This window comes from Halichoeres trimaculatus, unplaced genomic scaffold (assembly GCF_033239565.1).
Source record: "Halichoeres trimaculatus isolate MK-OKI-2021-1 unplaced genomic scaffold, fHalTri1.1 fHalTri1_scaffold_21, whole genome shotgun sequence".
Taxonomy (NCBI): Eukaryota; Metazoa; Chordata; class Actinopteri; order Labriformes; family Labridae; genus Halichoeres; species Halichoeres trimaculatus.
The window spans coordinates 18,337,413-18,364,435 of NW_027437199.1; the positions used below are offsets into that span (position 1 = coordinate 18,337,413).

The 27,023-nt window shown below is 41.5% G+C and overlaps 1 protein-coding gene across 3 annotated transcripts in view; it reads right to left on the reverse strand.

The window, feature by feature from the left end:
• plxna4 (plexin A4) overlaps positions 1-27,023 on the reverse strand; it is a 328,944-nt gene that overhangs the window by 249,490 nt on the left and 52,431 nt on the right. For all 3 annotated transcript variants that reach the window (XM_074697775.1, XM_074697774.1, XM_074697776.1), the window contains exon 3: positions 20,111-20,293. In XM_074697775.1, coding sequence (XP_074553876.1) covers positions 20,111-20,293 — 183 coding nt within the window. The remainder of the gene's footprint in view (positions 1-20,110; positions 20,294-27,023) is intronic.

A 27,023-nucleotide genomic window follows, 5' to 3' on the forward strand; every position in this document is an offset into this window, starting at 1 on the left:
ACTCATGCTCCAAAAGGAGGAACACAACAACTCATCCTCTACACTCTGCTTTCTATTGTTACCTCTACTCTTTATGTCCTCACCCGTCTGGGTAGAAGTGAGCGGGGCTGATGTTTCTATTTCCGAACGTGTCTCCCTTGGCGTGTCTTCCTCGGCCAAGTCTGTAGCCCACGCTGTGTGAAAGTGGGTGCCTGCCAACACATTCTAACACATACAGTTGCATCTGTAGTGTGCTGAGACGCAAGGGAACAAGAGCCTAAACTGTAGGGCACCGTATCACAACACCAGGTATAAGTGAGAATAAATAGAGCTTAAGCAGCATCCACCTTTAAATGCTGATGATGCAACATGGAGCAGGAATGACGTGCTGGCTTTTTTTCTGCTTGATTTGAAAACACTGGCCAACAAAATGTCTTCACCAAGAATTGGCAGCAGATAAACTTGTCACTGGTCACTGCAGTTTCTACAGAGGGCGCACACACTGTTCTAGTTTTCACTCCTCTCAAACTACCAGCGTTTTCTCTGTGGCTGCGAAGGCTCTTTGGACCGGGCTCGGAGATGCCAGCTAAGCTGCTACGACGGACGAGGGCCAAGCAATGATGGTGGCAGCAGAAGGAGAGGAGAGGACAGTGGTTTGGTTGGTTTGCCAGTTGTAGGAGCGGGCAGCTGAGACTAAACTGCAGTAATGGCCTAACGAGGAGGAATCTTGAGAGCCAAACCAGATGGAACGGCCACAGCCACACGCCTGCCTGGCAAGCCGAGGGGCTTGTTAGCCAAACACAGATACAGACAAAGATTTACAAAAAGATGAAGGGAAAAACCGCCATGGAAGAAATGCTGAAATGACACCAATAGATGTGTTTTCTGCCGCTCAATTTCCCCCTTTCTTCCTTTTTTCTTGTTTCATTTTTGATGAGCATTTCCTCCATTCTTCTTTTTCTCTGATTGATATTCAGCACATTTGGTGACTAAGCTTTTTCTCTCTTCCTCTGTGTGCTCAGGGTTTAACTTTAATGAGAGGGGAGAAGTTGATTACATACGGTGAGCAAAAAACTAGGCCTCCATCTCCGGGGAGGAGCGTAGTAGACGAGATGCTGCTCTGAATTTTAGTCAACAATGAAAGCACACAGAGCAAAAAGGAGCTGGGGTATGGTGACGTGCATGTTCGAATGTCCTTGGAAGTTAAATTTCCCAGGGTGCTTAGGGTTGGGAATCAATGACATGGGGAAAGGGACAGAGGATGATTCAAGGTGAAGGATTTTTAAAGGGCTCAGACAGGTACACAAAGACACATGCGCTGAAACATTCCTGCAGACACACATTTCTCTGAGCATCCACAGCACTGCAGTGATGACTAACCTGAATCTATCCCTAACTATTAAAGCCGTGAGCAGTGATTGGGCTGAGGCTGTGCTAACTGACGCCACGCTGGCAGACAACATTTCGACAGATAGTAGAGGCACACATGGTATTCCCAGTGCTTTTTATCATTTGTTCTCAAAAGAGAACCAAAGGGATCGTCTTTCTCTCAGAACTTCTCCCACAGGATCGTTTCCCATTTGTTTAGAGCTACATTAAAGGGAGGAAACAGGAAGCCCACACTAATAGAATCACTTTCTAAACTTAGCTGACAACTTTTCTCACATGGGGCTGGGCGCCTCTGCTCTTAGTGTATTTGCTATTAAGTTGATGGATGCATGTAGGAACCTAAAGATACCTTTCATTTGCACACACTGTAGACCTTTAGAGTCCAGTCTCACAGCAGGGATGAATACCAAACAAGAGACAAACAGCACACACAGTATGCTTATGTGCACAGCGTCAATTTTTTGATAAGTCAAGCAGCGTGCTTATGGAACAAGTTTGGGTTCACCTGAAGAGAAAGAAACATACAACGATGATGGCAGAGATGGATGAAGCCGTAGCTTTTTACATTTTCGTGACTACTATGACTGCTAATGACATTAATGACTATTTATCAAAGTCATCTACTTCCTGTTCTGGCTTAAAGCCGAACACCAATGTGTTCTAAGACCTGCTGAATCCTGCCAAATCCACCTGTACCTGCTATTGCAATTGTATTTTCTAGGTATGTCAATTGAGGTATGCTTAGTCTGTTCTCGGTCCAACTAAGCTGTTTACATGCATTCTAACAGTCTGATCTTGTGCTTACAAAGCTCATAGTCTGATTTCTTAAGCTGCATGTAAACACAGTGACTGAGAGATGGAGTGGCTGAAGAAAAGGGGATGAGTAGTTGTTAAATTTCTGCTCTAACTGCTTAAAAGGTTTGTTTACATTGTAGAGCAGACTCCTACTGACCGCTGTAGCAGGGCCCATGCTCAGCGAAGGTACCCAAAGCTCAAAACAAAAGTCAGTAGCAGCAGAAGAATAAGCTGTTTGGCATCAGCAGGGATGATTTGGCAAATTTTTCATGGACGTAACTCACATGCTCGGCTCTGTGATCATCCTACAAATGCAAGTCCCTTACAAATGTGGCTCCATTTAAAAAGAACAGGCTTTCCAAAAGTATAGGACTTATGCCAAGAAGCAACACAGAATAAATCTACCAAACACAAACTGCTGCAATTTCTGATTTAGGGTTGTTAAATTTCTTAAAAACGTTACATGAAACAGAGCTGGACTTTCATATCATCTGTATGTTTGCCAAATCCATGTGAGATCTGAACATGTGAACATGAATGTGTTGGTACATTTTCTCAGAGACCCTTACATTTGCAATAAATGTTACTAATGAAGTTCATATATTATTCTCTTCTAAGACAATACAGCAAAGCTAACATGAAATTTAAAGACTTATCCATGAAGCTACATGAAAATGAGGTCATTTGAATTTCCTCCTCTTTGTATAAGAGCTGGAAAAACTAGAGAAAACATCGACTAATGAAGGTCATCAGATATGAATGTGATATGTGTAAATGCATGAATTCCATATCTTTAGACTCTAAATCTGCACACTACCATCAGGCTACATATTAGCATGCTTAAGTTGTCTCCTGTGTTCTTGTCATATTCAAGTTTTATTGCACTAGGTGTGACTACATGCGTTTGCGTGAATGCACTGCTGGACTTGAAAGCAACACCCTTCATGTCTATTGTGTGCAGAGGCGAGAGCAGCAGAGGAGAAGGAGCCAGACGCTGTGAGGTGGCAGCACCTTTAGCCCCGCACAGCTCACACATCATGCACCTCGGTCTAGCAGTGACAAGACCCTGCGTGAACTCGAAGCCAGACACAGGTTACAGAGGTGTGATGGGGTGCAGTGGACGGGGTTGTGCAACCAATCCACGACCAACGCCGTAAAAAAAAGTTGAGTTCTGACTCATTCCATATAAACACGCAGCGTCTCGGACTGCAGTTTGGCAATTACCATTTTGAGTGTGCATCAGAGGAAGGAAAAAAATCCCATAATCCTTTGGGAGCGCTTGTGTAGCTGAGATAAAAATCCACTTATTAAGGTCTGTTTTGAGGATGGGGAAGAGAAAGGGTGAGTGGGAAAGAAGAGGCAGCGGGGATAGGTGCGGGAGATTACAGATGTTAATTTCTCCTTTTCTGTTTCTCTTCTCTCTCCTCCTGCATCCCCTGCTCTGATTCCACCTCATTTATTTACTCCCTCTTTCTTTCACCCTCCATCTCTGCTGTCATTATGTTCATGAAGCGGCTTTGCTACCTGACGAACACTTCAAAGTCTCTGTGTCAGACAGACAGACCCAGGGACCCTTTTAAAGATGTTTACGCTAGTGTCTGCTTAATGGACGAGTCGGAGTAATCTAAATTGCAACTCACTGACAGCACTGCAGCTACATTAGCGTGTATTTGAGTGTGTGTGAACATGTGTGCATCCGTGAGAGGAAAGCTTAGCATTATAAGTGTGAAAGTAGAAACATAGCAAACAGGTGTTAGGAGATGTTAGTAGAAGGTTTGATGCATGTAGTGGCTAATGCTAGCTTCAAGACACAGAACATGAGCATCAATATTATTCCATCTCCATCAGGGACGGAACAGTTTAAGAAAAAAAATCTGCTAACTTGGTTCGGGGCACGTGTGCTTTGTTCGGTTTGTGTTTATCTTTTTTCTTCATTTTAGAGGGTGTACCTGTGGCGTTGAGTCGTTCTGTCTGGGAGCACTTTGGATTCAGTGTGAGCTCTGATGATGGTGGTAAGAAAGTGGAGGATAACACCACGACTGAGTGTTGACGACTTAGAGACTTTGTCGCCACATTTAATAACTTTGCAGACCCCTCTAGTGAGATTTGTCAAAGACGACAATTCTTGCGACTTTTGTGGAGTTTGGGGTCTGACATTTAGGTGTGTTTTGATTGCGTCAGTGGTCAGCGCATGTGAGTCCCTCCCTTATCCAAAACACAGACAGTTCTCCTCACTCACAGCAGATGAAATCACGCAAGTGTGTGTCTCATTATGGTCACTTCTGCCAGTCCCCAGCTCAGATAAAAGAGGAGGGTTGATACTTTGACATACAAAAATCAAGAATGGACAGAAGAAAGTTAATTTGTAGTTCTAAACCAAGCAGCAACCTCCAGTCTAAGAATATGAGACAATGCTGAAGTGCTAAAATCTGCGTTTCTCAAGTGTCCGCTGGAGGCTGACTCCGGAAGTACTGGAAGTCTCATACACATCAAGTCAAAAAAAGCTGTTTTCAAAGCAAAAATTAACCTATTTACTGTCTGGTTCAAAAAATGTCTCCTTTCTGAATCGCTAATTGTCATCGGCACACTATACAGAGGGTGAGTTTTTTTTCTAAATCTGCAGTCTAGAGAGTATTTGGATCATGACCACCACCACCACCCCCTAATTTGGAGGCACAGCTCAGGTCATGTGACTAAGAGGCGCCTTATAGCTATAGTCAAAGCCCCTGCCATTTCCAATATGGCCGTGATAGCCGATCTGCTTCAAAAATGTATTTCAGAAGCAGACGGGTGACGTCAGGGAGACTACGCCCTTTTTTTTTAATGTTTTACAGTCATGTAAAACATACATTTATGATGTGTCCCATGTTACTTCTCACCCCTACAGAGTTCATGACAATTACATGCAAATGGATTATTATGCACATAAGACAGCAGCATCATTTAGTGGCTTTTGGTGACTTCTGGGACGGCCAATAGTGACTTTCCTTACTAAGGAGTTGGCATGTCAAAACTAGCAATGTCTCCCCAAGCTTGATGATGTTTAAAATGGGAAACAGCCTCATTCTCTCAGGTTTTTAATGACTAACATGACAGAATTGTTGAAAAATAATCTTTTAATAGTGGATTATTAGGGTATATGGTTGTCTAAAAACAACAATGTACACTGAATCAAAAAACTGAAACTGTGGATTTTGTGAGCTGTCCATCCCTAATCTCCATCAATCTGCAAACTGAAAAGGTTCAAATACGCACGTGTACATTCAAACACACACCCCTGACAGCACACACTCCCATCTGCAGTGTTTCAGCCGAGCCTGGCTACTAGCTCGTACTGCAGGGAGGAGGGAGAGAATGACCCAGTTGTGAGGTAAACTGTTCTCTGCAGAGAGAAGGAGAGACAGAGGATGAGAGACAGGAGAGGAGAGGAGAGGAAAAGGTGTGCGGGGGCACTGCTGGCCCCAAGAGACCTCCCTTGTGCAGTGATTGGCTCACAGGCACGCGGGGAGGGAGGAAGTGAGAGAAAGAGGGGGAGGCAGAGGGCTCACCTGCAGTGGTGTGTCCTGTATAGCTACACACACACACACACACACACACACACACACACATGCAGCTATAAATCACAGGAAAGGGAAGGATGGAGGCACGGAAAAGAAGAGGAAGGAAGGAATAAGGAGGAGAGGTCTGCTTCCAAACAATCCAAAGAAGATGAGTTGCTGTAGGAATGCGGCTGCTACATGCACTAACGCAGCGACAAAATGGGGAGAAAATGGATCTGCCTCAACCAGTCATCCATCAACGATTTTGAGAAAATCCATTACAGAGAAAGTGATGAAAGTTTGTGTAGAGTGGAATGAAAAAGAAAGAGAGACGTACTCAGCAAAGAGAACATTGCTCCGCTGGCCCTGGGATGAAAAGAACATCAATCTTCACTTATCCTTCATCATCATAAACCTTAAGTTATGGCTGGTTATGAGTGGAAAACTAAATAATATGCCCCTCAGACTATAATAATGGCAGTGATGGGAAATTACACTGCGGCTGTAGCAAGGTTACGACTGGAGCAGCACGGGAACACTGTGATTGCCTGTTAGACGCTGTATTGATTCCTACTGCTGGTGCACAAATTAACAATCACCACACGGTGATGATTTAGCGCTCAGACACGGGAACGCCAACGCAAAATTTTAAAAGTAAAATTACAAAAAATCCAACTCAGTCCAGGTGCTGCCACTGACGACTTTTTATACCTTTTAATTAACAATAAATCACTTTTAGAAACTGTTAATTAAGAGTTGGAGAGTCTGTGCTTTCACAGTCTGCTACACACGAGTAATTAACGCCACTCCAAGAGCTTCTTCACAATAGGTTCTTCCTCCAGCAGGAGCCACACAGGATGACTGTCAACCGCTCAGCCACCTTTGACACGAGGAGACGAGTGTGTGTGAGTGTGTTTGTATCTCTGTGGTTACCTGCTCAATGATCCGCCAGTGGTTCCAGGAGAATCAGGGGAAAAAAGCTTGGATGTAATTACATTCCTGTAGCCGGTTTGACTCAAGCGTAATATGGCTGAGGAATGTTAATAGTGATGCTAATTATCTAGGTGAGTAGACCCAAGCTTGGGGTGTTAGCCTGACAGGAAAGGTAGGGAGAAAAACTCTGATGTGCTGTGGGAGCAAATGAGAGATGGAACAAGCAATTAACTTATATCATCTGACACTGTGCTGTTAGAAGTCAGCCTACAAATATGCAAATGAAAATTTACTGCAAGATTAAACCGTCTTTATTCGAGATTCAAGTTCAACTTTTAAAAATAGACACAAACTCCTCATTGTGTTTTTGTGTTTTTTTGGGTTGGTCAAGACTGAGTCAAGTTTACAGAATCAAAAAGTCCCCCCCCGACAAAGCCATAGCAACTGAGCAGCTTATAAACACAAACAGGCTGCCAGCTTTGCTCAGTGGACGGGCACACAACAACATGTCAATTAGGATGCAAGGGAAGGAGAGAAGAGCAGGAAACAGAAAGCAAACTGGAAGCTCAGGACAGTGTCAATCTCACTGACGAAGACTATGACAAAAAGTATTGGTCAAAAAATCTTTTTTCACTGACAGAAACTACAAAACAAAAAGCTAACACTATCCCTAGGCCGTCTGCACTGTCATCTCTTTGAATCTCATGAATGTGCACTTGCAGCAGTGCCTGTCAGTTGATCTTGAGAATGACTAAAAACCTTTATCATTATGGTACAAACACAAGACTATGGACAGTAAGAAGAGCAAAGGTGGCGCTGAAAAGGTGAGAAACAACAGAAGAAAAGATTCACGGTCTGACGCCACCACATGTGCCAGACTTGGTAACCTTTTCATCAAGATGAGCCGAGGGATGGAAAAGAAACTTCAGATGGAGAGGATGAAACAGGTAAGGTAAGATATAAAAGAAAATACAACGCTACCAGCAAACCATCATCAAATTTATGATCTGTGTATCATTTTAAGATAATGTAAGATTTAGATAACAGTATGATGTATAACTTAACACGTAAAGCTCATCATCTATAGCCCCTCAGCATAAGCAGTTACACAGGAGAACTAAGACAAGTTTGCAGAGCTTCATACGGTAGGCTGGAAGTTTTCACAATAAGGTTGTTTACATCATATCTGACTAATATCTGCTGATATTTGGTTGACAAAAACAAGACTAAGACTAGAAGACTTAAGACTAGACTAAGACTAAAACTCTTGTGGTATTCAGAAGACTAAAACAAGAGAAAGGCTAAAACTAGACTACGACTTTCAGACTGAAGACTAGACTACGACTAAAACTCTTTTGGTAACAAATAGACTAGAACTAGACTGAGAATTTAAGACTGAAGACTAAGACTAAATCGCTTATGGTAATTTGTAGACTAAAACTAGACAAAGACTTTAAGACTGAAGACTAGACTACGACTAAAACTCTAATGGTATTTAGTAGACTAAAACTAGACAAAGACTGAAACTACACTTGGACTAAAAGACTGAAGACTAGACTAAGACAAACTCTTATGCTATTTAGTTGGCTTAAACAATACTTAACCAAAAAGACTTTAGACTTAACTAAGACTTATACTCTGATGGTATTTAGTAGACTAAAACGAGACAACAACTTGAACTAGACTTAGACTTGAAGACTTTAGACTACACTAAGACTAAAACTCTTATGGCATTTAGTCAGGTAAAACTTGACTAGGACCAAAACTCTTATGGTACATAGAAGACTCAAATGAGACAAAGACTAAAACTAGACTAAGACTAAAAGACTTAAGACTAGACTCAAACTTAAACTGTTATGGTTTGAACAGGTATATTTTTAACTAAACTAAGATTCTGATGACTGAAATATGACTAAAACTAATTGGTGTGTTATTGAAAAGACTAAAACCAAAACTAAATCAGAATTTGCTGTAAAAGTTATCACGGGCTAAGAAGAGGCAACCATTGTTTCAATTTTCTGATTTCAGCTCTGCTTATCAATTCCTGCTATTATTGATTCTTGATTCCAATTCCATGACTGTACTTGGTACTCTCCATTCTACTGGCGTGTACAAAGAGTAATAAACATCAGAAAGAAGAAAAGTTAGCCTGCCCCTATTTTGAACTGTTAACTCTGCGAAGGATTTGGTCATAATTCACCTTTCCTGAACATCCTAGTGGCATGGATTTCAAACGATCTGTTTTTTAGCATCACCTGTCATCACACACCTTGTCATAAGGTTGTTTACAAAATGGGAACATCACTAGACTCCTGGTGAACCGCTAAATTACCTCTAACCAAAAGGATGCTGTTCACATCTGAAGATCTGAGATTTTTGAAAATATGTAGAGATAGCCTCAAAAAGTGACAACTCTGGATCAAACCTGCGATCAAAGCATGGATGTCAGATTCCATTTCAGCCCTTTGATTTGTTTATGTCCCCCGACCTTGACTCATCTTTCTCAGCAGCCAGCCTCGCCTTAACCCTGAGCCAGCAACACATCAGAGTCAAACACAGTTCAACCGATCAGGAAACGGAGAGATCAGACTGAAGTTAGTCATTTTCTCTCTCCAACTTCTCTGCCGGCTCGAGCCTTTCAACTCCATGTACACACTGCGCAGAATAGCCACTCAAATCACTCATGGCTCAATAGGCTGCCACATACTGGTACTCTTCTCAATAGGTGCAGACTCACAAGAGCGAAATGAACATCAAACTCTATTTCAGCACTCTCGCCCTCTCCTCCCATCAGACTGTCTGCCTTTACCCTTTCTCGACATTCTCTCCATCTCTCTAGCTTTCACCAATCATTCTTGCTCGCCAATTTTGCCCTCTACACTCCTGGAGTCTCTCTCTGCCGCGCACTTCTGTCTGTAGCTGTTCACCCACTCGTTTCCTGCTTCCAATGTCAAAAAAGATCCGCGTAAAAGGCGTGGAAAAAACATGAAAGCCTCGTGTCTTGATATGAAATTAATTTCAGAGGTAGTTTGGAAATTCTTGAGTTGTTCAATTTTACTCAGACTGAGAGTTGGTGCAGCTCGGCAGAGAGGAAGAGCAATATAAGCAGCATCTAGGCTGTAAAACTACACGGACCATGATTCATAGCTGGAGGCTCACCTTGGTGTGACAAGCTGCAGAAGTACAGGAGCCTAAAGCCGTAGAGTGGTTTACTTTACCCTGGTGTCAACCTGCAGTAAAGTAGCTGGTTACTATGGTTGGTTGTGTGTGTGTGTGTGTGTGTGTGCTGAGCCCCCTGGCAGCTCATCAATTATAAAGGAGCCCTGGAAAGGAGGGATAAGGCTGAGCTACAGCAGTGGCATCTATAAATACACACCTGAATGACACACGTGAGGTGAACGGCTATTTTCTGCATACGACCGTGTGTGGGCGCCCACGTAAAAAAAAAAAAAACACGCCCGATGCACAAGCAATGTCATCCAGCATATCAGGGGCACTTTGTGTAACTGTTGAGTCAGGAAGGACGGGGCGCTCAGCGGCTGCTCTTTGCTAACCTGAGCAGCATGTGATACTCTGTCTAAATCAGAGGAGAGATTGCTTTCCCCCCTCTTCCCTCGTGTCTTTCATCAACCAAACACCAGAGCTCAGTGAACGGCAAAGTGGAAAAGTTGGGTGTGTGCGTGCATGGAGGAAATTCTGTAATGGTCTGGAAGACATGCGCTATCACTCCCTGGTGGCCCCGGGCTTTCTAGTTCTACAGTTCCTTCGCTCTGTGTTTCTATATACCTCCACTTTTTTATTTCTCCTCCTGTATTATTTAGCTTTGAGTTTATCTCTGCATCAATCTGTCTCTACTTTAGCTCTCGCCATCGCCATGTGGTGCATATTCAGTCCCCCCCTCCAGAAATACATCCTCCTCTGCATCTTCCATCTGTCTTCTCTGTTTCTCCACCATACATCCAAATGTCGGCTTTCTTCCTGGCAATAAAACAAAATGTATGAAAGACTTTGTTTTCCTCTTTGATGCATGTCCAGATTGTATTCTAAACGTCCATTTAAACAAGTTAAATAAGTTAAATGTTCCTTTTTAATCACACTGGCTGATTTTTGTAATACTAACAGTATATTACCGTAAAATATGGAAAATCTTACTGGACAAGGTCTTTACAGTATATTACTGTTAACAGCAAAGGATTGTGGGAAAAAAATGGGAAATGATAAGGTGAATAATTTGCCGGTTTTTACTATTGCCTTTTTTACAATGCAGAATGATGAGAGCTAATGCGTAACCACACTTTGATTGTACTTTTTCACTTTTTTGTCCCATGTTTACAGAACACATGCCAAGATATTTTTTTTTCTTAAAATTATGACATTTTTTTTATTTTATAGGGGTTTTTTGTTTGTTTGTTTTTTTCTTTTTACTTTTTTTCTTTCCCTGAGTAATGGGTATAATCTTGAGTTGAGCATGTACATGTCTTTTTTGTCTCAATTAGACGGACAATCTTAAAATTCAGTAAAAAAATAAAATAAAATAAAATGTTGAAATAAGCCAAATTGGTTCTTTCACCAAGTTGCGTCAAAATAAAACTCAAGGTTCAGTAACACCCTTAGGTTGCTTGATTGAAGACTAATACATAATACATCAACTGAACAGCTGAGTGTCTCAGAAACGTACAAACGTGTAAAAAAAAAATGTTGAAGACTATATGTGAACCAAACCACAATTTGTTCTTACACCTCAAGCCTAATTTTTATACACACTTTTGAAACAAAAACTAGATTTTTTTTTTTTTTTTTGCGCAAACTCACCTTATTTAAAACAAATTTCTCAATCGTACATCTCTAATACTGTGTATGGTTTACCAATCTTAGTGGTGTTCTTCTTGACCCTAGGAATTAATATGCTCAATCTAAGATCACAGTTTTTTAATTAATTAATTTATTTGCTTTAATTCAGTATGTTTCAGTAAATGTGCTTCAGGAAATTAATTTTCTAATATTTGATTTAAAAAATGGGATTTGTCTCCTTATTCTAACACTTGAGGATAGTATCAAGAGCCATTTATTTCTAGATTTAAAAATGGAATTTCAAAATTTCTTGGCATGTAAAATCAACTCGCTGGATAGACAGATAATTTTACCACTTTTAAGAAATTTTGTCATCAAATTCAGTGTTTTTGTCTTGTGTTGAAGCTCCCTTTTCTGCTGTGTACCAACCAAAGTAAGTCATCACACTGGCATCTGGATGTGTGGTCTTTCATGTCGGCAGACTAACTGCTTTTGGTGCTTTTTGAAAGGCATTTAACCAGAAATTAAAAACTTTATCTAATTATTGACTTCACTTCTTTAGCTATCCCTCATCAAGATCATTTAATCACCGCCCAGCTCTAACTGAAAGTCCATGTTCCTTCATTCTCCAACCCCTCACATTGATTCCCTTCTTTTCCTACATTCTATCTCCTCATCCCTCTCCTCGCTTCCCATCTTCCTGACCAAATGTCCAACATGCAGTTTAACAGCCACAGGACATGAGTTTTTTATCATTCAGTTTTTGGGCACTGGCAGCAGAAACACCGGGTATTCTGGGGATTGTGTGCGCACACGAGGAAACTGCTACCTTCTGATCCTTTTCCCAGGCCATTACTGGACTTTATTTCTCATTAGCTCTCGAGATTTGGAGCGCAGAATTGACTAATATGTACACAGAGGCTCATATGCATACACACTTACACACACTGTTTACCAACACCATAAATCTAGAGGAGGAATTTGACGTTGGAAGGGGGCCTAGGCAAACACTGTGCACTGAGCAATTACTAGAGGAAGATGTATGCAGAAACAATCTGGAGAGAACAATGGTGCAAAAAAAAAAGAAAAGTGAAGTAAAGAGGGGTGCAGAGAGGTGCCTTAGGGTTTGCATCGACTGATTCCCCTTGACATGCTTCTCCGTCTCAACAACAAACAGCAGAGCGAATCTGGGGAGCAGACAGCAATGTGTTAATATCGTGCGTTCAATCAGCCTTACAGCAGAAAGGTGGCAGCACCTGTCATCGACTACCAGCCCACTATCATCACATCACATCCTCCTAATGTGCTCTGAGTCCATTGTAGCAGCCTCTCTCTGGGATTAAATACACAGCAATTTACTCACAGATATGTCCGCCTGTGTGTGTGTGTCTCAGTCTGTGTGTGTCTGTTCTATACATTCTATCCTGTGCGTAGAACAGCCTCTGCTGCCATGGCAACCAACACAGCACACACACACACACACACACACACACACACACACACACACACACATTCACAGTGCCAAGGCAACGAGGAAGACTGCTGAAGAATACTTAACAGCATGGGAACATTGACATTCTGGGTGTACTGCAGAGGTTTTAGCCAGAATGGGTGGGGTTGTAACGGCTACTACAGGGTGATAGTAGCCATGTGGGTGCACCTGTGCTGCAGACCTTGTGGTTTTGGTTAAACACGAGCAGAGAGAGTGAATTTAACTGTCCACACATCTGCACTCACAATGCCAGCCCGTCCTAAAGCATATTTCATCATTAGCTCTAAGCAGTTAATCCTCTGCTCAACTGACCACGGCTCAGCTCAGCCCATTTCAATAATCTGCATCTGGGGCTAACCAACCCGTCAAACACACACAGGCGCACACACCGAAAACAAGGACACAATCAACTCGCAAAACATATGGGACGGGTCCAAAGCAATAAATACCTCGAGTAAAGGCTCTAACACCCAGACGAGCATAAATCTATTGGTCAATAATCCTTTGTGCCAGCAGCAGAGCTCGTTCGTTTATGGGACAGGAAACAACGTGGTAATGCAGAGCTGATTGTGAGTGGAGTGAGTTCAGAAGCAAATAAATGGATGCTTATTTCAATCAATGTTTCTAATGTTCACCTTATGGAGCCACAAGGTTTCAATTAGTATTTATTTTATCTGTTTGTTTATTTCAACAGTGACAGTGTACAGCTACTGGCTTTTAGCTAACTAGCTAGTGTGCAGAGACAATGCTCCAGTTAAAAACAAACAGCTGAATAGATTTGCTTATTAGTATTTTTAATAATTTATGTGTTGTAGCTACAGTTCAACAATGGGAGAAGTTTCCTCGACCCTGACTGGCCCACAGTGAGGAAATCAAAAAAAATGCTACATTAGCTTCAAACAAACTCAACACAGAGAATAGCTATTTTTTAAAGTTGCAGTTGATCAAAACCAAGCGGCAACCTCTGGTCTAAAAATATGAGACAATTGCTAAAAGAAGTGATAAAATCTGCTGTTTTGCGAGTGTCCGCTTGAGGCTGGCTCTGGAAGTACTGGAAGCCACATACACACCAAGCCTGGATACAAAAAACATCTCCTGTCTGAATCACTTATTTCACTATCGGCACACAGTGTACGAAGGGGTGAATTTTTTTCTAACTCTGCAGTCTAGAAGGTATTTAGATGGTGAGCTTGCCCAATCAGAGGCACAGCTCAGGTCACCTGACTAACAGCGCCCTATAGCTGGAAGACTCCACTTTTCCCATATGCCGCGATAGCCGATCTGCTTCAAAAATCTGTCAGGAATACTACTTCCATTAATTTTTAGGTCTGGGACGATATGTTATTCTTGTGATTTAGTTCTTGACAACTTTGGGGTGCCAATTTGGTTTTAATTGCGAATCTTAGATATTAATATTTTTTGTAATTTTTAGCTTGCTTTTTTAACACCAGACCATGGAAAAAAAGTTAAATGATGATGATGATGCCTACAGACTACATCAAGAGTCATATTTTCCAATGTGCCCATAATGAAGTAAAGTGGAAACTTTTTTCCAATCCAGTTTATAAATAAAGACTGAAATAAAGAATTTTAATTTAACAAAACAAAAAAAAGAATTGCCAAAGAATCTTTATTTTGATACTGTCAAACAAAAAAATCCCAATATATTGTATTGTTTCTCCCTCCCATATTAATGACACAGTCTTGGCTCAAAACATGATATTTTAAAGATTTCGGCGACATAAGCGTTGTATGAATACAAAGTAGAGAAAGGGAGTGAAATGACAGAGGGAAAAACAAAATGTTTGAAAAGTTAAATGACAAAAAAACTGCATCTTTCTGACATACACAGCAGTGGACAGGTGGTGACAGGAAAAGAAAGATTCAGCTTTGGCAGAGGTTGACTCAAGAGTGAGCCTGACCTTTTCCTTCCCAACAACAAGTATTAACCATTCATCGTTGGAATTGACCTGTTTTTCGCTCCTGCCATCTGCCCTGGAAGTCTTAAATGACAGATATGTCTCTCTGCACTCCCCCTGTAGGTTTTCTCCTCTCCTCCAAGAGGCTATAACGCTGCAGACGAACATCCATTCACCAATCTATCACCACTCTCCTTCGTCTCCCTTTCCCTGCTCCTTCATCATAAAATCCTTCCTCTTCTCTTCTTCCTCTTCTATGTGTTTGCATCTTATTCCTCTTCCACCCCTCCTCTCGCTCTGACTGTAGCAGATTGAAAAGTAGTGCCTGTGGTGAAGAGGTGAACAAATTGTCACAACCTGACACCCTGCTCTTTGCCTTGGGCTAAATGCTGACAAATGCTGAGTGGAAAACATGTTTTTTTGCTCCCTTTCATCCCCTATGTACTCTGACAGCTAGTCATGCACATGTCCGCTTCTTCAGATGCTACCTCTGGGTGCTGCTTTAAGAAACCTTTCTAGGACACTGAAACACACATATACACACACATACATTAATGTATTCTCAGCTCCTTCGACCTTGCCGTCTTTGCATGTCATGCCGTACTCGGTTCTGTGCCTCTGTCAGGTTCAAGGTTAGCTGCTCATTGTATTGAGCGCCAATGCTCCCCCATCGGGACGGACAGAGCGAAGATGCATTAGCACCTCTGCAGGTGGCCCTCAATCTCTAGCTCCCCTCACTTTTTTCTCCACATCTCCCCTCCACACCTCCCTCTCGTCCCCTAGTCCACCTCTCAATCTGTGGCCCCATGGAGCTTCTTGGCCTGCCTTTGTCCAGCAGTGTGTTGTGTGGGTGTGTGTGAGTGTGTGTTCACTGGTGCATGCTTGTGTGCTTTTCTGGAGGGTATCATGCATATGTGTCCAAGCAGCCGAGAACCCGTCCTGCTAATGTGTAGCTGACCAAATGACCATAAAGCGAACCGTAACCTGCAGGGGGGGGAAGGGTTAAGGCTTTCCCCTTGACCTGCTTCTGTGCACCGACCTGCGTTTAATAGGTTTAAACCTCTCCAGCTTCAGCCTTTTATCTCCATCACATCTCCATCTCCCCCAAAAAGCCACAGACCAGCGCCTGCACAAACTGACCGACAGACAGGCGGACAGAAGCCATATGGTCCATTCACTTCTGATGGCGGGAGGTAGCCATCAAAGAGCTCTCACAGCAGCTCCACTCAGTCATGGACGGATCGACGCAGGGAGAGATGGAGAAGGAGAGATGCAGGGGGAGGATATTGTGCTAAAGATAAGGAGGAAGAAATGAGAAGAAGGACAGCAGAGGTAGAATTTGGTGAAAATAGAAAGAGTGAGGAAAAGGCCGAGGTTGGAAGAATCATAGAAGCCTTTGTGTGTCACATTAAAGGCCAGGCATGATAGTAGCTGCAGAATTCGACTGAATCAACAGCCCTGTCTGTTTTCTGCTGACAGGAGGATGTTGTGAAATTCAGCTTAGACTGTGTCAACCTTACACAATGCAGCCACTCAGCTTCAGAGACATCTGGGGCTTTTATGAGAGCTTAACCTCGTGGGTCTATCTTTGGAGACTAGCGAGCGATGAGAAAAACGGCTGGTCTTTGCTTATTCAAAAGCACTTTTTGTGAACAATGTTGAACTTCAGTCTTCTTAAGAATAACATTGAGCCAAATTACCTCGTTTTCTAATTCTATTTTTTTCCTCGGCTTTCCTTTCCTTTCTGGATTTTCTGCCACTTTCCCCCAACAATGTTATCTCACTGGCTCAGTCTGTCTTTGTTTCTGTCTCCAGCAGCTCTCGCTCAGGTTGAAGTTCAGGGAAAGGCTAGGACTCAGCTGTTTATTGTTCCAGTTAAGGTTGGCATGAGCCAGGGGCTAGGACTGGACTGCGTTAATGATCGTCCCGCTGCAACTAACAAAATTTCACTCTTAATAGCATGACATAAAAAAAAAAATTCACAAGCAAATCGAATTTAATTCACTCAGCTTCCAACAACTTCATGATGTCATAAACAGGAGCCTGTAAACACTAACGTTTTACTTAGCCGCGCCACAGATCATCCACTTTCTTTTACCGTAAAGGCGAATATTTATTCTGGGTGACGTGTTGGTCACAGCATCATAAATAAGAACTGGAAACACTGAGAGTCAGACAGAGTAAATAGAAGAAAGAGGAGGAGGTGTAGGGGGTGAGGGATGGAACAAATAAGGTGGAGGAGTGTGTATAAATCAACATCCATTAGCCGAGGGGTTATAAAGTCACTGATGAAGGAGGTGGACTGAAGCTCAGACCTTTTATTGTCTTGTTGTTGTCTTTTATTGCCTGTGATGTCATCTAATGGTATACAGTTAACGACAGGGGAGGGGAAGTATGGACATGGGAGGGGAGGATGGGGCTGTAATGGGGCTCTGTGTGTGTTGTATGTGTGTGTACACTTGTGTTGACAGACTATTGATCACCTTTAGTCAAAGCTGGTGTGTTTCTGTGAGGTTACGACTGAACCATATGTTCAGCGTCTGATCCTCATTCATGCTGAGTTAAAAAGACGACAATGTAAAAATCCACTAAAGGCGCTTTTCAACCACAGGAACTTCAGCACAGTACTACATGCATTTAGACTGGGACTTAATTTAGTTCTTGGGTACAAGTTTACTTCTTGTGTTCTAATCAAAAGAGTGACCTTGTAAACTGGACACTTTCAGCTGAATGTGTCAGTGTTGAAACATGTAAAACAAGTCCTCAGCAATGCATCCAATAATCTAAAATCATTTTCAAGACATACTTTTTGTGGTTCTCTGCTGTCTTCATGTTTTAGAGAGCAGAGTGGTTGATAGTAGCTGTTTCAGTCTCAAAAACTGCTTTAGTCCATCTGCAGTATAATAAATCACGGTCAAAACCAGGAGAGGCTAAATATCCTCCAAGCTAACAGGCTAACTTGGTCCTACACATTGACTGTATATAAAGTGGACAGGGTGGCTCCGCCATTTATCATTGTACAGTTTTGAAGCCAAAATACCCACGTCACAGGTGCTGCCATTGGCAGCCGGAGTCTGGGCAGTAGAGACTATGAGGGACTTGGAAATAATCTGTTGGGAGTCAGGTGAGAAAAATAAGAACCATTTTTCCTTTCAGCTCTACCTCCTGGCCTATTTTACAATCCCCGGAAAAAATACGCAAGAACAGCAGCTGTCATCATCATCTTTAAATCTGATGTACAGCCTTGTTTTAGCCTCTCATAACTAATAAAAACTTAACTTTTCAGAAAAAAGAGAACTTGAACATAAGGCAGCCAGTAATATCTTCAAATTACTACGACAATCAAATGTGTGAAATATTTCTACAAGGTGTATTCATTTTTTAAAGTTTGACCACAGACCATCTAGAACGGCTGGGGAGACCGTTTTTTAGCCTTTACTGCAGTTGGCTACCAGGGGGAGCAGCTTTTGTGGTGACCTTACTTCGAGCTTCGAGCTGAGCAAGGTGATGGTCCTACACACAAAGACACTTGCCTGTCGTCTCCTTTCTTGATTTCCAATGACCTTCGCTACTGTATTACTGCCCTCTAGTGGTGTGGTGGAATAATGCTTGACATTTCTTTTGCTCTGTATGTCACTAGCCTCATTTGCATAAGCTAAGCCTGCGGTAGCAACACAAACAATGGGCCACAGCAGCCATGTAGTTCCTGGGTAAAATAGTAAGAAACTAAAAGTTCCTGGACCTTCTGGTTGAACAAAACCTTAAGACAGCAGAAAAAGAAAAGATAATCAAGAGTGAAATAAATGTTTCAAACAGAAGACACAATGCCAATATCCAATAAACATTTCCAGTTTCTTTCAGCACTGAATGCCACCAAACCTCCTCTTCCTTCCTGAACAGCAGGTATTCAATGTGATTACATATTTCCCCTGTTTGAAATATCTGCCTACGTCTTGGTTATTGTCTCACAGCATAGAAAAATGCTTCCTCAACCACTCCACTCCTGCATGGGAGGAAAACAGTGACAACAAACACAGGCAGGGGCACATACCTGCTCCAAACAAACTCAATAAAACAAGTCTGTGAATAAAAACACCTCAACACATAGTTGGTTTGTTAGCCTGTCTGCATACTTTCTGTCTCATCTTTAAAACATACATTTCTAAGACGTGGTTCATCTCTCTTTCCTGTTCTCCTCTACCTGAGAGGCTCACTAGCCCAGCCACCCCAGAATTAGTTTCAGTCATGGCCATGTGTGTGAGCGCGAGAGGAGTGGGAGTAGGAGCACAGGAGCCACCACCCTTCCATCACACCTAGCAGCAGTGCATCATCCTATTAGCAGAGAAAAGGGCTGCTGTGCGCGCGGGGCCACAGGGGCATGAGGGGAAGTCTGAGGTGGGAGCCACAACACGCCAAAACCCAGCTTATCCAGTGCTGTTTAACTCTTAAGGGGCAAATCTTGTTGAGCTGAGGGCTTTGCTGTCACACAGAATGTGACGTGTTTTTCAAAGGGGGAGGCTGTTGTAGGCCACAAGCACAATGAGTGAGGCTGTGGAAGTTTCCAGGAGATTTCATGAGCTTAAAAATGAAGAATAATGAATTTAATTAATTCAGAAATCAAATGTACAAATGTGGCTCGTACTTCCATAGTTTGTAACCACTTCAATACGATAATAAAATCCCTCCTTTTCTGACCCTTCATCCAGCCTCAAGAAACAGAGAAAAAACTTTCTCTAATCGATTCAGCAACATGCTGATCTGTGCTGTAAAGCAAGTTTGCAACATGCTGATGTGAGCTTCAATCTGCCCCCAGGGCTCTGGTTTTTCTATGAGTCCAAAGTGAAGGAAAAGTACCACGGATACTCTCAGACCGGCTGTATAGGAGTGTATGTGTGATATACGCTGCAGTGGATGAGGAGGATGTTGAAAGATACCAGATAGCTCCAGCTCTAGAAATTAAATCCCCCTCAGGGGTTCCTCTGATCCCCCTTTTCCTCAAAAACACACACACACAAACTCAGATTCTCCGTACAGTGAGGTACACACACTCTCTTTCTCATGCACACGCTCACCTCTTCTTCCTGCAAAAACAGCCGACTCAGCAGATCTGCCTGAAAGTCAATCTGGCATACTACTACTACCCCTCCTCTATCCCAGCAGTCCCAAATTCCCAGCCCTTACTCCACATTCTCACAGAGAGAAACCAAATCTCTGCTCTCATCAATTCTGCCATCTCTGCTTCGCTCGGTTCAGTGAATGTTTCTGCTCCTTACCTTTTTGACCTGTCCGCTTTTCGTGCCCACGAAGACCAGCGAGTGGTTCTTGTAAACATAGGCAATGACTGATGTCATTTTGTCAACGGCGTCGGAGAACAGAGGCTTGCCGCGTACCATCTCGGACACACCCAGTGGTGCGTTCATGTCCAGGCCGCAGAAGTCATCGTCGATGGTCAAGAGCTGCAGCATAAACAGGGAAAAGAGATTTTCAAACATTTGAAACAAACGGGACAACAGATTTGAGAGTAAGCATGGGTACATTTTACATTTGAAATGATATGGTACCAATTCCCAGTAACTGGAAATCGTCATGAGTACTCAACATTACCAATTTTCCATACTTCTTTGTGTTGATATGAAAAAAAGGTCAATATGTTAAAAAAATAAAATCTGTTTCTTTAAATTTAACATATTGATTCTTCAAATTATAACCTTGCAATGCTGTGTTCAGGTCCAGTATGAAAAATCGCCTACTCTTCCTCTGTCTCACAGTCACAAGGATGTTTTTAGGTACCTAAACATGGTACCTTTTGATTGTACATGAGTCGGTACCCGGTACTTTTGACATAAGTTAGTCGGTACCTATAAAAGTAACTCGGTACCCATCCCTATTTAACATAGACACTGCACAGGTCAGTATGTTGGGTTTATCTCTTTGGTAGAATTGTGTGTAACATAGGTCCCTAAGGAGAAGGTTCAGGAAAAGTTAGTTTAAGAGTCTGAGCCATGGATTCCAGTTAAAGACTGTATAAGGACTATTCTTTGGCACTGGTTGCAGTGACACCTGTGGCCAGAACCAGTAGTGTTTTTCTGGGGTAAAGACTCACACCCACTTTTGTACAGATGTTAAGACTGAAAATGAATCCCTTTTACTCAACTTTTGTTTAAGACGCTTATAAGATCAGCATAGTGTTATTAAAGTGACTTTCGGTTTATGTGCCGTAAATGGATTCATGTTCTCCAGAGAAAATCTGACAGGATTACAGGTTATAAAATTGGCATTTAGGTAACTAATTTTGGCACTGATTATATCATTTTAATTTATGATGATGAACAGGCTTATATCTATGAAAAAGATTAGATTATTTCAAGATCACTTATAGAGTCCTAAAAAATAAAGAGCTTGTGCAAAATAATCGTCGGATTCATGACATATGAATATCAGCTGTTTTTGTTTTTACCACCTTGTGTATGTAAGAGGGGAACATTAAAATGTGACATTTTGATATTTACATTGTAATTTTTTAAAGTGTAAACTAAGAATTTCATTTCAGATTCAATATTTATTTATATCATAAGGGTGAAAAGGGCATTAATTTCATGGTTACTAAATATATTGAATCAATTTACACTGTTTATTATTGAATCCTATTAAAGGCCATGCATTCAGTCAAAAGAGTGAGTGTGTTTATATCTTTGTGTCCCCAGCGTAAGAATTAATTCTAGTCAGAATATGCTAATAAAACATGGGTCAAATGTTCATGAGCACAGCTTAAGCATACAGTATATTTATGCATATGCACTGTTTGAAAAGGGGGCCCATCTTCTCTATGCAAGAACCTAAGTGCGACTGTTGTATGTTTGTGTGTTTTAGCCACAAACACAAGAACAACACAAGAACAACACAACAACACGTTAAGATGGAGATAGAAGAAGACTGCAGTCAGGCTCGAGCTCTGTGATAGCGCCAGAGGCTGCTCTGTCAGGCACAATTCCCCACCGTCCACCCAATGCAACGGGCCCTGCAGAAATGCCAGAGCTGCAAGATATTCAGAGCGCAATGATTCAAAGTGAACCGAGTAAATTCAAAAAGCAAACAAAGGGAAAAATAAGGAAGTGCTGCATCATCATAACTTCTGATGGAGGTTGATTTGTCGTGCTCTCTTTGTGGTTATGTTGTGATATTTCAGAGTGTGTGCCTGAACTTTAGTGGTTTATTCACACCAGTCAGAGAGGGCAGAAAGACTTATGAGTTGTGATAAGAGAATAATGGTGTTGGAATTGGTCATTATTCTCTGTCTATGGGTGTTCATATAATAAAAGGTGGGTTTGGGACTGCAGCAGGTATTTCTCTTGATTAATAGCTACGCAGTGGGTTGGTTTGATGGTTGACTTAACTTAGCTTTAAGATACACAAACAAAAAAACTAGGTATTATCAGCCAGGCCAATATTTGGCTTTTTGAAGCATATTGGCATCAGCTCTTTTTAAATCCCACAGCTGATAAGAAACAAATATAAAACTGCGTTGATGCAGCCGCTTCACTGTCTTCAGTCACTACTCAGTCCCCAGCACTGTCCCACCCACAGTACCATCTGATTGGTTACAAGCAGAGCCATGGCTTGGGAAACAGCCAATCAGCAGTGCACGTATTACAGTTATTGCAGTAGCATTGAAATTTTGGAAAACTTTATTTCCAGTAGAAAACATTAGCTTTTCATTTTTTTAACTTTTCATTTAACTTTATAAAACATGTTGGTGAGCCTGGGAGCTGTTTAATCAACTCATGCTTAAAGGCATTTAAATGAAGTTAAGTGTTGGAGTTTGTATTGTTCAAAATTTTGACACCAGTATTTGCACTCTGACAGCAAATTAATATCGGCCTTAAATATCAGTTATCGGCCTTGACTACAAATAACCAGTATTGGTATCGGCCCGAAAAAAAATCATATCATCCTATCTTTAACGAAAATGTTTTCAGGTAAAATCTGGAGTAATAGTGATGATACAGCAAAATTCTTAGCTAATGAAAAATTGAGCAACCAACCAGAAGATTTTTTAAGATTCAAAAGTCTAGTTTAAAGCTTATGACAGGTTATCCAGTTCTTAGAGAAAATCATAATATAGAACTTCGAGTCTTTAACTGGAGCATGCTCTGTTAAGATCTGTATCCTTAAGACCAGCAAACCGTTTCAAAACCATGCTCACTGCTTGTTTTGAGCTGGCAGCGCTCAGATGTTCAGGGGGGTCAAAGAGGGTCTGTTAGCCTCTGTCTTATCCCCCCCTCAAAGTGCACCCCCTGGGCTTTCGATCAATCTCTCAAGCACCAAGTGTCTCCTCACAACCTTTCACTAAAGGCCATCATCATCAACACCAGAAGCCTCGGACCGCGCCACAGAGGAAATATGAGGTCTGCTTTCATTAGACAAATGGAACATGGCCGGCGTGGGCCACATTCAGCTTCAGGCTAAGACACTGGGGGGGGGGGTTACGTGAAGTGGTGTGAGTGATCGATAGAGATGACTTAGATTTGGGTCAGGATGGTGTCATGTGGTTAGTTGGTTAAGATGAGGACAGGAAGGAACAAAAACTAAAGATGAATGGAGGAAGTAGGAGAGAAGGGGGTGTCAAAGAGCGTAAACAAAGATAAATATTGATAAAAAGCAAAAAGGCACTGAAGTGGATGATTTTTCCCATCTTGCTCCCCCTCCCTCGACCTTTTCAGAATGAGCTGTTGTCAGGAATACACTCGGTGTCCCATAAGTCTTGTAGTGGCTTGCTGCTAGATTAATGGTGCTCTTATGAGAAGCAGGGTCACTGTGTAAAAACACATTGAAATATCACTCTGTTTTGCAGTTACACTCCACCTTCCTGTCCCAGACTACAATTCATGACTCCTCTGCCTTACTAACAAACCAACACAAACTCTGTGCCTATCTATTGCAAGATGTTTTCTGCACAATCAAAAGTAAAACATGTTCTATCTCCATGTTGTGAAAGGCATTTGTCATCCCTGGGTTCAAAGGTTAACGGGGTCTGTGAGCACTCTCCTGTGTTGAGATCCTCCATGATTGATCGTTGCCTTGATAGATAAGAAGCGTGCAGCTATTTTTCCAACGATTGATCACTCTTCCAAAAAAGTTAAAGTGGTTTTCATCATTAAAAGTCAGATCAAATTATCTATCCGTCCCTGTCAACACATTCAAAATAAAAGATGATGCATGATGTGCAAGAGGAGGATGTTATTGCATGTGCGAAGATGTGTGTTTTCATCACTCGTCACTGACACATGCTGTATTATTTCTGCCGCTTGCCAATCACAGTCACAATCTCCGTCCCGCATTCTGAAATCTAATGAAATATACTTTCTCTGTCGGCCCTTTCAAGAGGCAGACACGTTTTCATTACGCCACCGGCGGAACATGACATTTGTAGTGGCGATGCCAAAGACGCCGTCAGTCAGAATACAGAATGATATGAGTGTAGCCTTTGCCATTGTCTGCCAATAAGACGCCGGCTGTCGCTGCTGGGATCATGTTTTCATGCCCTCTTTTCTTTCTGTCAAGCCATCTCATTAATGCATTTTCAGACTCACAAGGTTACACACCGCCTTTTCATGCCTCTTATTGTGTCACCTTTTCATGCCAAGGGCTTTAGAAGATGTCCAAGCATTGGCAAACACATAGACCTTGAGTTCAATCTTTTTCTTTTTGTTTTCCATCATTTACTTCCCAAGGACCCCGTTCATGATGTACAGATTTAAGTAGCTTCCTTTCAAACACATTAATGTTGTAGACATTGACCTCTAGCTGACAGATTAAAGGCAGTCGCTTCAAAAGAGTGGTGTCCATTAAGAAGGATAATGGGTGTTTACTTGTGCTTTTGATGTGTTTTAAAAAGTTGACATTTGCCCTGAATGCCTGTGAACACATTACAGAGAAAAAGCAACTCCTACATCCTTAATGCAAACAGAAGATTACGTGCACAGACACAGTTAGCTCTAAATATGAGTATCACTGCAAAAACAAAACAACTCCTTGATTGAAAAAGGGGCACTGTAACTCATTTACTGACTGTAACTGTATATTACTGTTAACAGCAAAGGGTTGTGGGAAAAAATCAGTGCACTGTAAAATGTGAGTTTGCATATTTGTTATTCTGGCACATTATTCTATGTCAATATGACAAAAGATTACTCAAGTTGTTGTCATAACTCTTAATTATCCTCAACAACAAAATATATTTCAACTTGAAAACCTATGTCCAAATAACTCAGTAATGCATTTCTAAATGGCAATTCAGGAATTCAAATTGGCGTGGCGTAAAAAAAATGCCTACATCATCACATTTCTGTGACTGTTGTCAAAGTGCATTATGGTAATGAGTGACTTCGAAATACTTGCATTTTTTGCTCTTGAATCAGAGTTGTTTTTGGTCGTTAAGTGTTTTTTTTAAATTAACTTCTTTTCATGAACACTTGCCTATGATCCTAATTTTCCGCACACCTTAGCCCCTCAAAGCTATTTAGTAAAGTTACAGATTTTAAGTTATTATCCAGAACTCTTTTGTTATTTGTGACCCAGAAGTTATGTCACTCTGAATGAAGAGGGAGCACAGTGGATATGAGAGCTTCTAACTGTTTTATGAAGCTACAGCCTTCAGGTCAATACCCAGAATGCCTTTGAGAATTACAACTTTTTGTCTCCATAAGTAAGGAGGGTAGGCTCTGGATAAGGACCCAACTACATAATAAACAGTTTTGCAGAAGATACCATACTGAGAAGATACTAGGGCTGAACGATTAATTGAATTGTAACTGACATCGCAGTGTAATGGAATGAAATTTTCAAATCGCAAAGGTTTATATTTCAAAAAGAAAAAAAAGTTTCACGAACACAGACACAGGAGGAAATATAGTAAATGGTACTGGTTCTCCTTTCCTTAAAACCAGCAAAAGTCAATGTGCTGGTTCTTCTGTGCTACAGAGGTCCATACATGGGATTGATTGTGGCTGGCAGAGCCATACCCCTGTTCACTTTATTCTTACAGTTTTTTTTTCTCAATATAAAGAATTATTTATATGTTGACAGTATCCTTTTCCTGTTGGTGATTTATTGCTTGTGTTTAGCAATTAATGCAGAAAATAATAACCCTCCCCCCCAATCGCAATTAGATTATTTTCCGAAATCATTCTGCCCTATGAAAGATCTATTGTCTACCTGCATTGGTATGGATCAGGTGTCTGTGCTTCATGGCACCAAGCTGACTTTTGAACTCCAATCCACTTCTCATAGCCTGACTAGGATGGAGTTCTGCCACAGTGATGAGACTTGGCATGCATTAAATTGAACATCTTCTGACATTTACGGCATGGTTTATCCTCAGATTAAATGACCCTGACGTAGTGTTTGAGGACTTTGAAAAGTAGAACCAGAGACATTTTGTGAATATGGATAAAATTTGGCATCAGATCATCATCAGATATCTGCAGATAAAGGGGTTAAACCTTAAGGACATTCACTCTGACATGTTAGCTCCATCAGCTTTTTCAACTGTGAAAAATGGGCAGCTAAATTCAAGAATTCTTGAAGATGGCCCAAGGTTCAAACGTCATGCAACAGCAACAACCAAAGAAAACATTGACAGTGTTGAGGAATAACCCATGCCGTAAGTGTCAGACAATGGTGATTCTAATGCATGCCAAATTTCATCACTAGGGCAGAACTCCTTCCTGGTCAGACTTCAAACTTTTCAGCTCACCCTAACAAATATAATTTGAAAAAACAAAAATGAAAGGCTAACATGACAGAAAAGTTTAGTTGTTTTAAACAACTAGCCAAAGAATTTAAGTTAACTAAAAAGTCTAAATCAGCCAAAATAACACAAGGGTTGACACAAGACATCTATTTTAATCAAGATAACTTATGTTGGTGTTACCACAACAAAATGTATTTTTTGACCAAACTTAGAATTTTGAGGCAGCCCTTTACATCCTGTTCTTATGTTGAAACAAGCTGCATTGGCCAGCGTAAATGATACAGTAATGATACAGTACATTACTTCATAGCAACCTTTTTACAGTGTGACAAACACCTTTGGTTACTTAACCATGACCTCAAGTATCATGCAGGGTCTGGTAGGTATCCCTGCCAGTGTCCTGCAGTAAAACAGCAGAGGAGGAACCCAGGGTG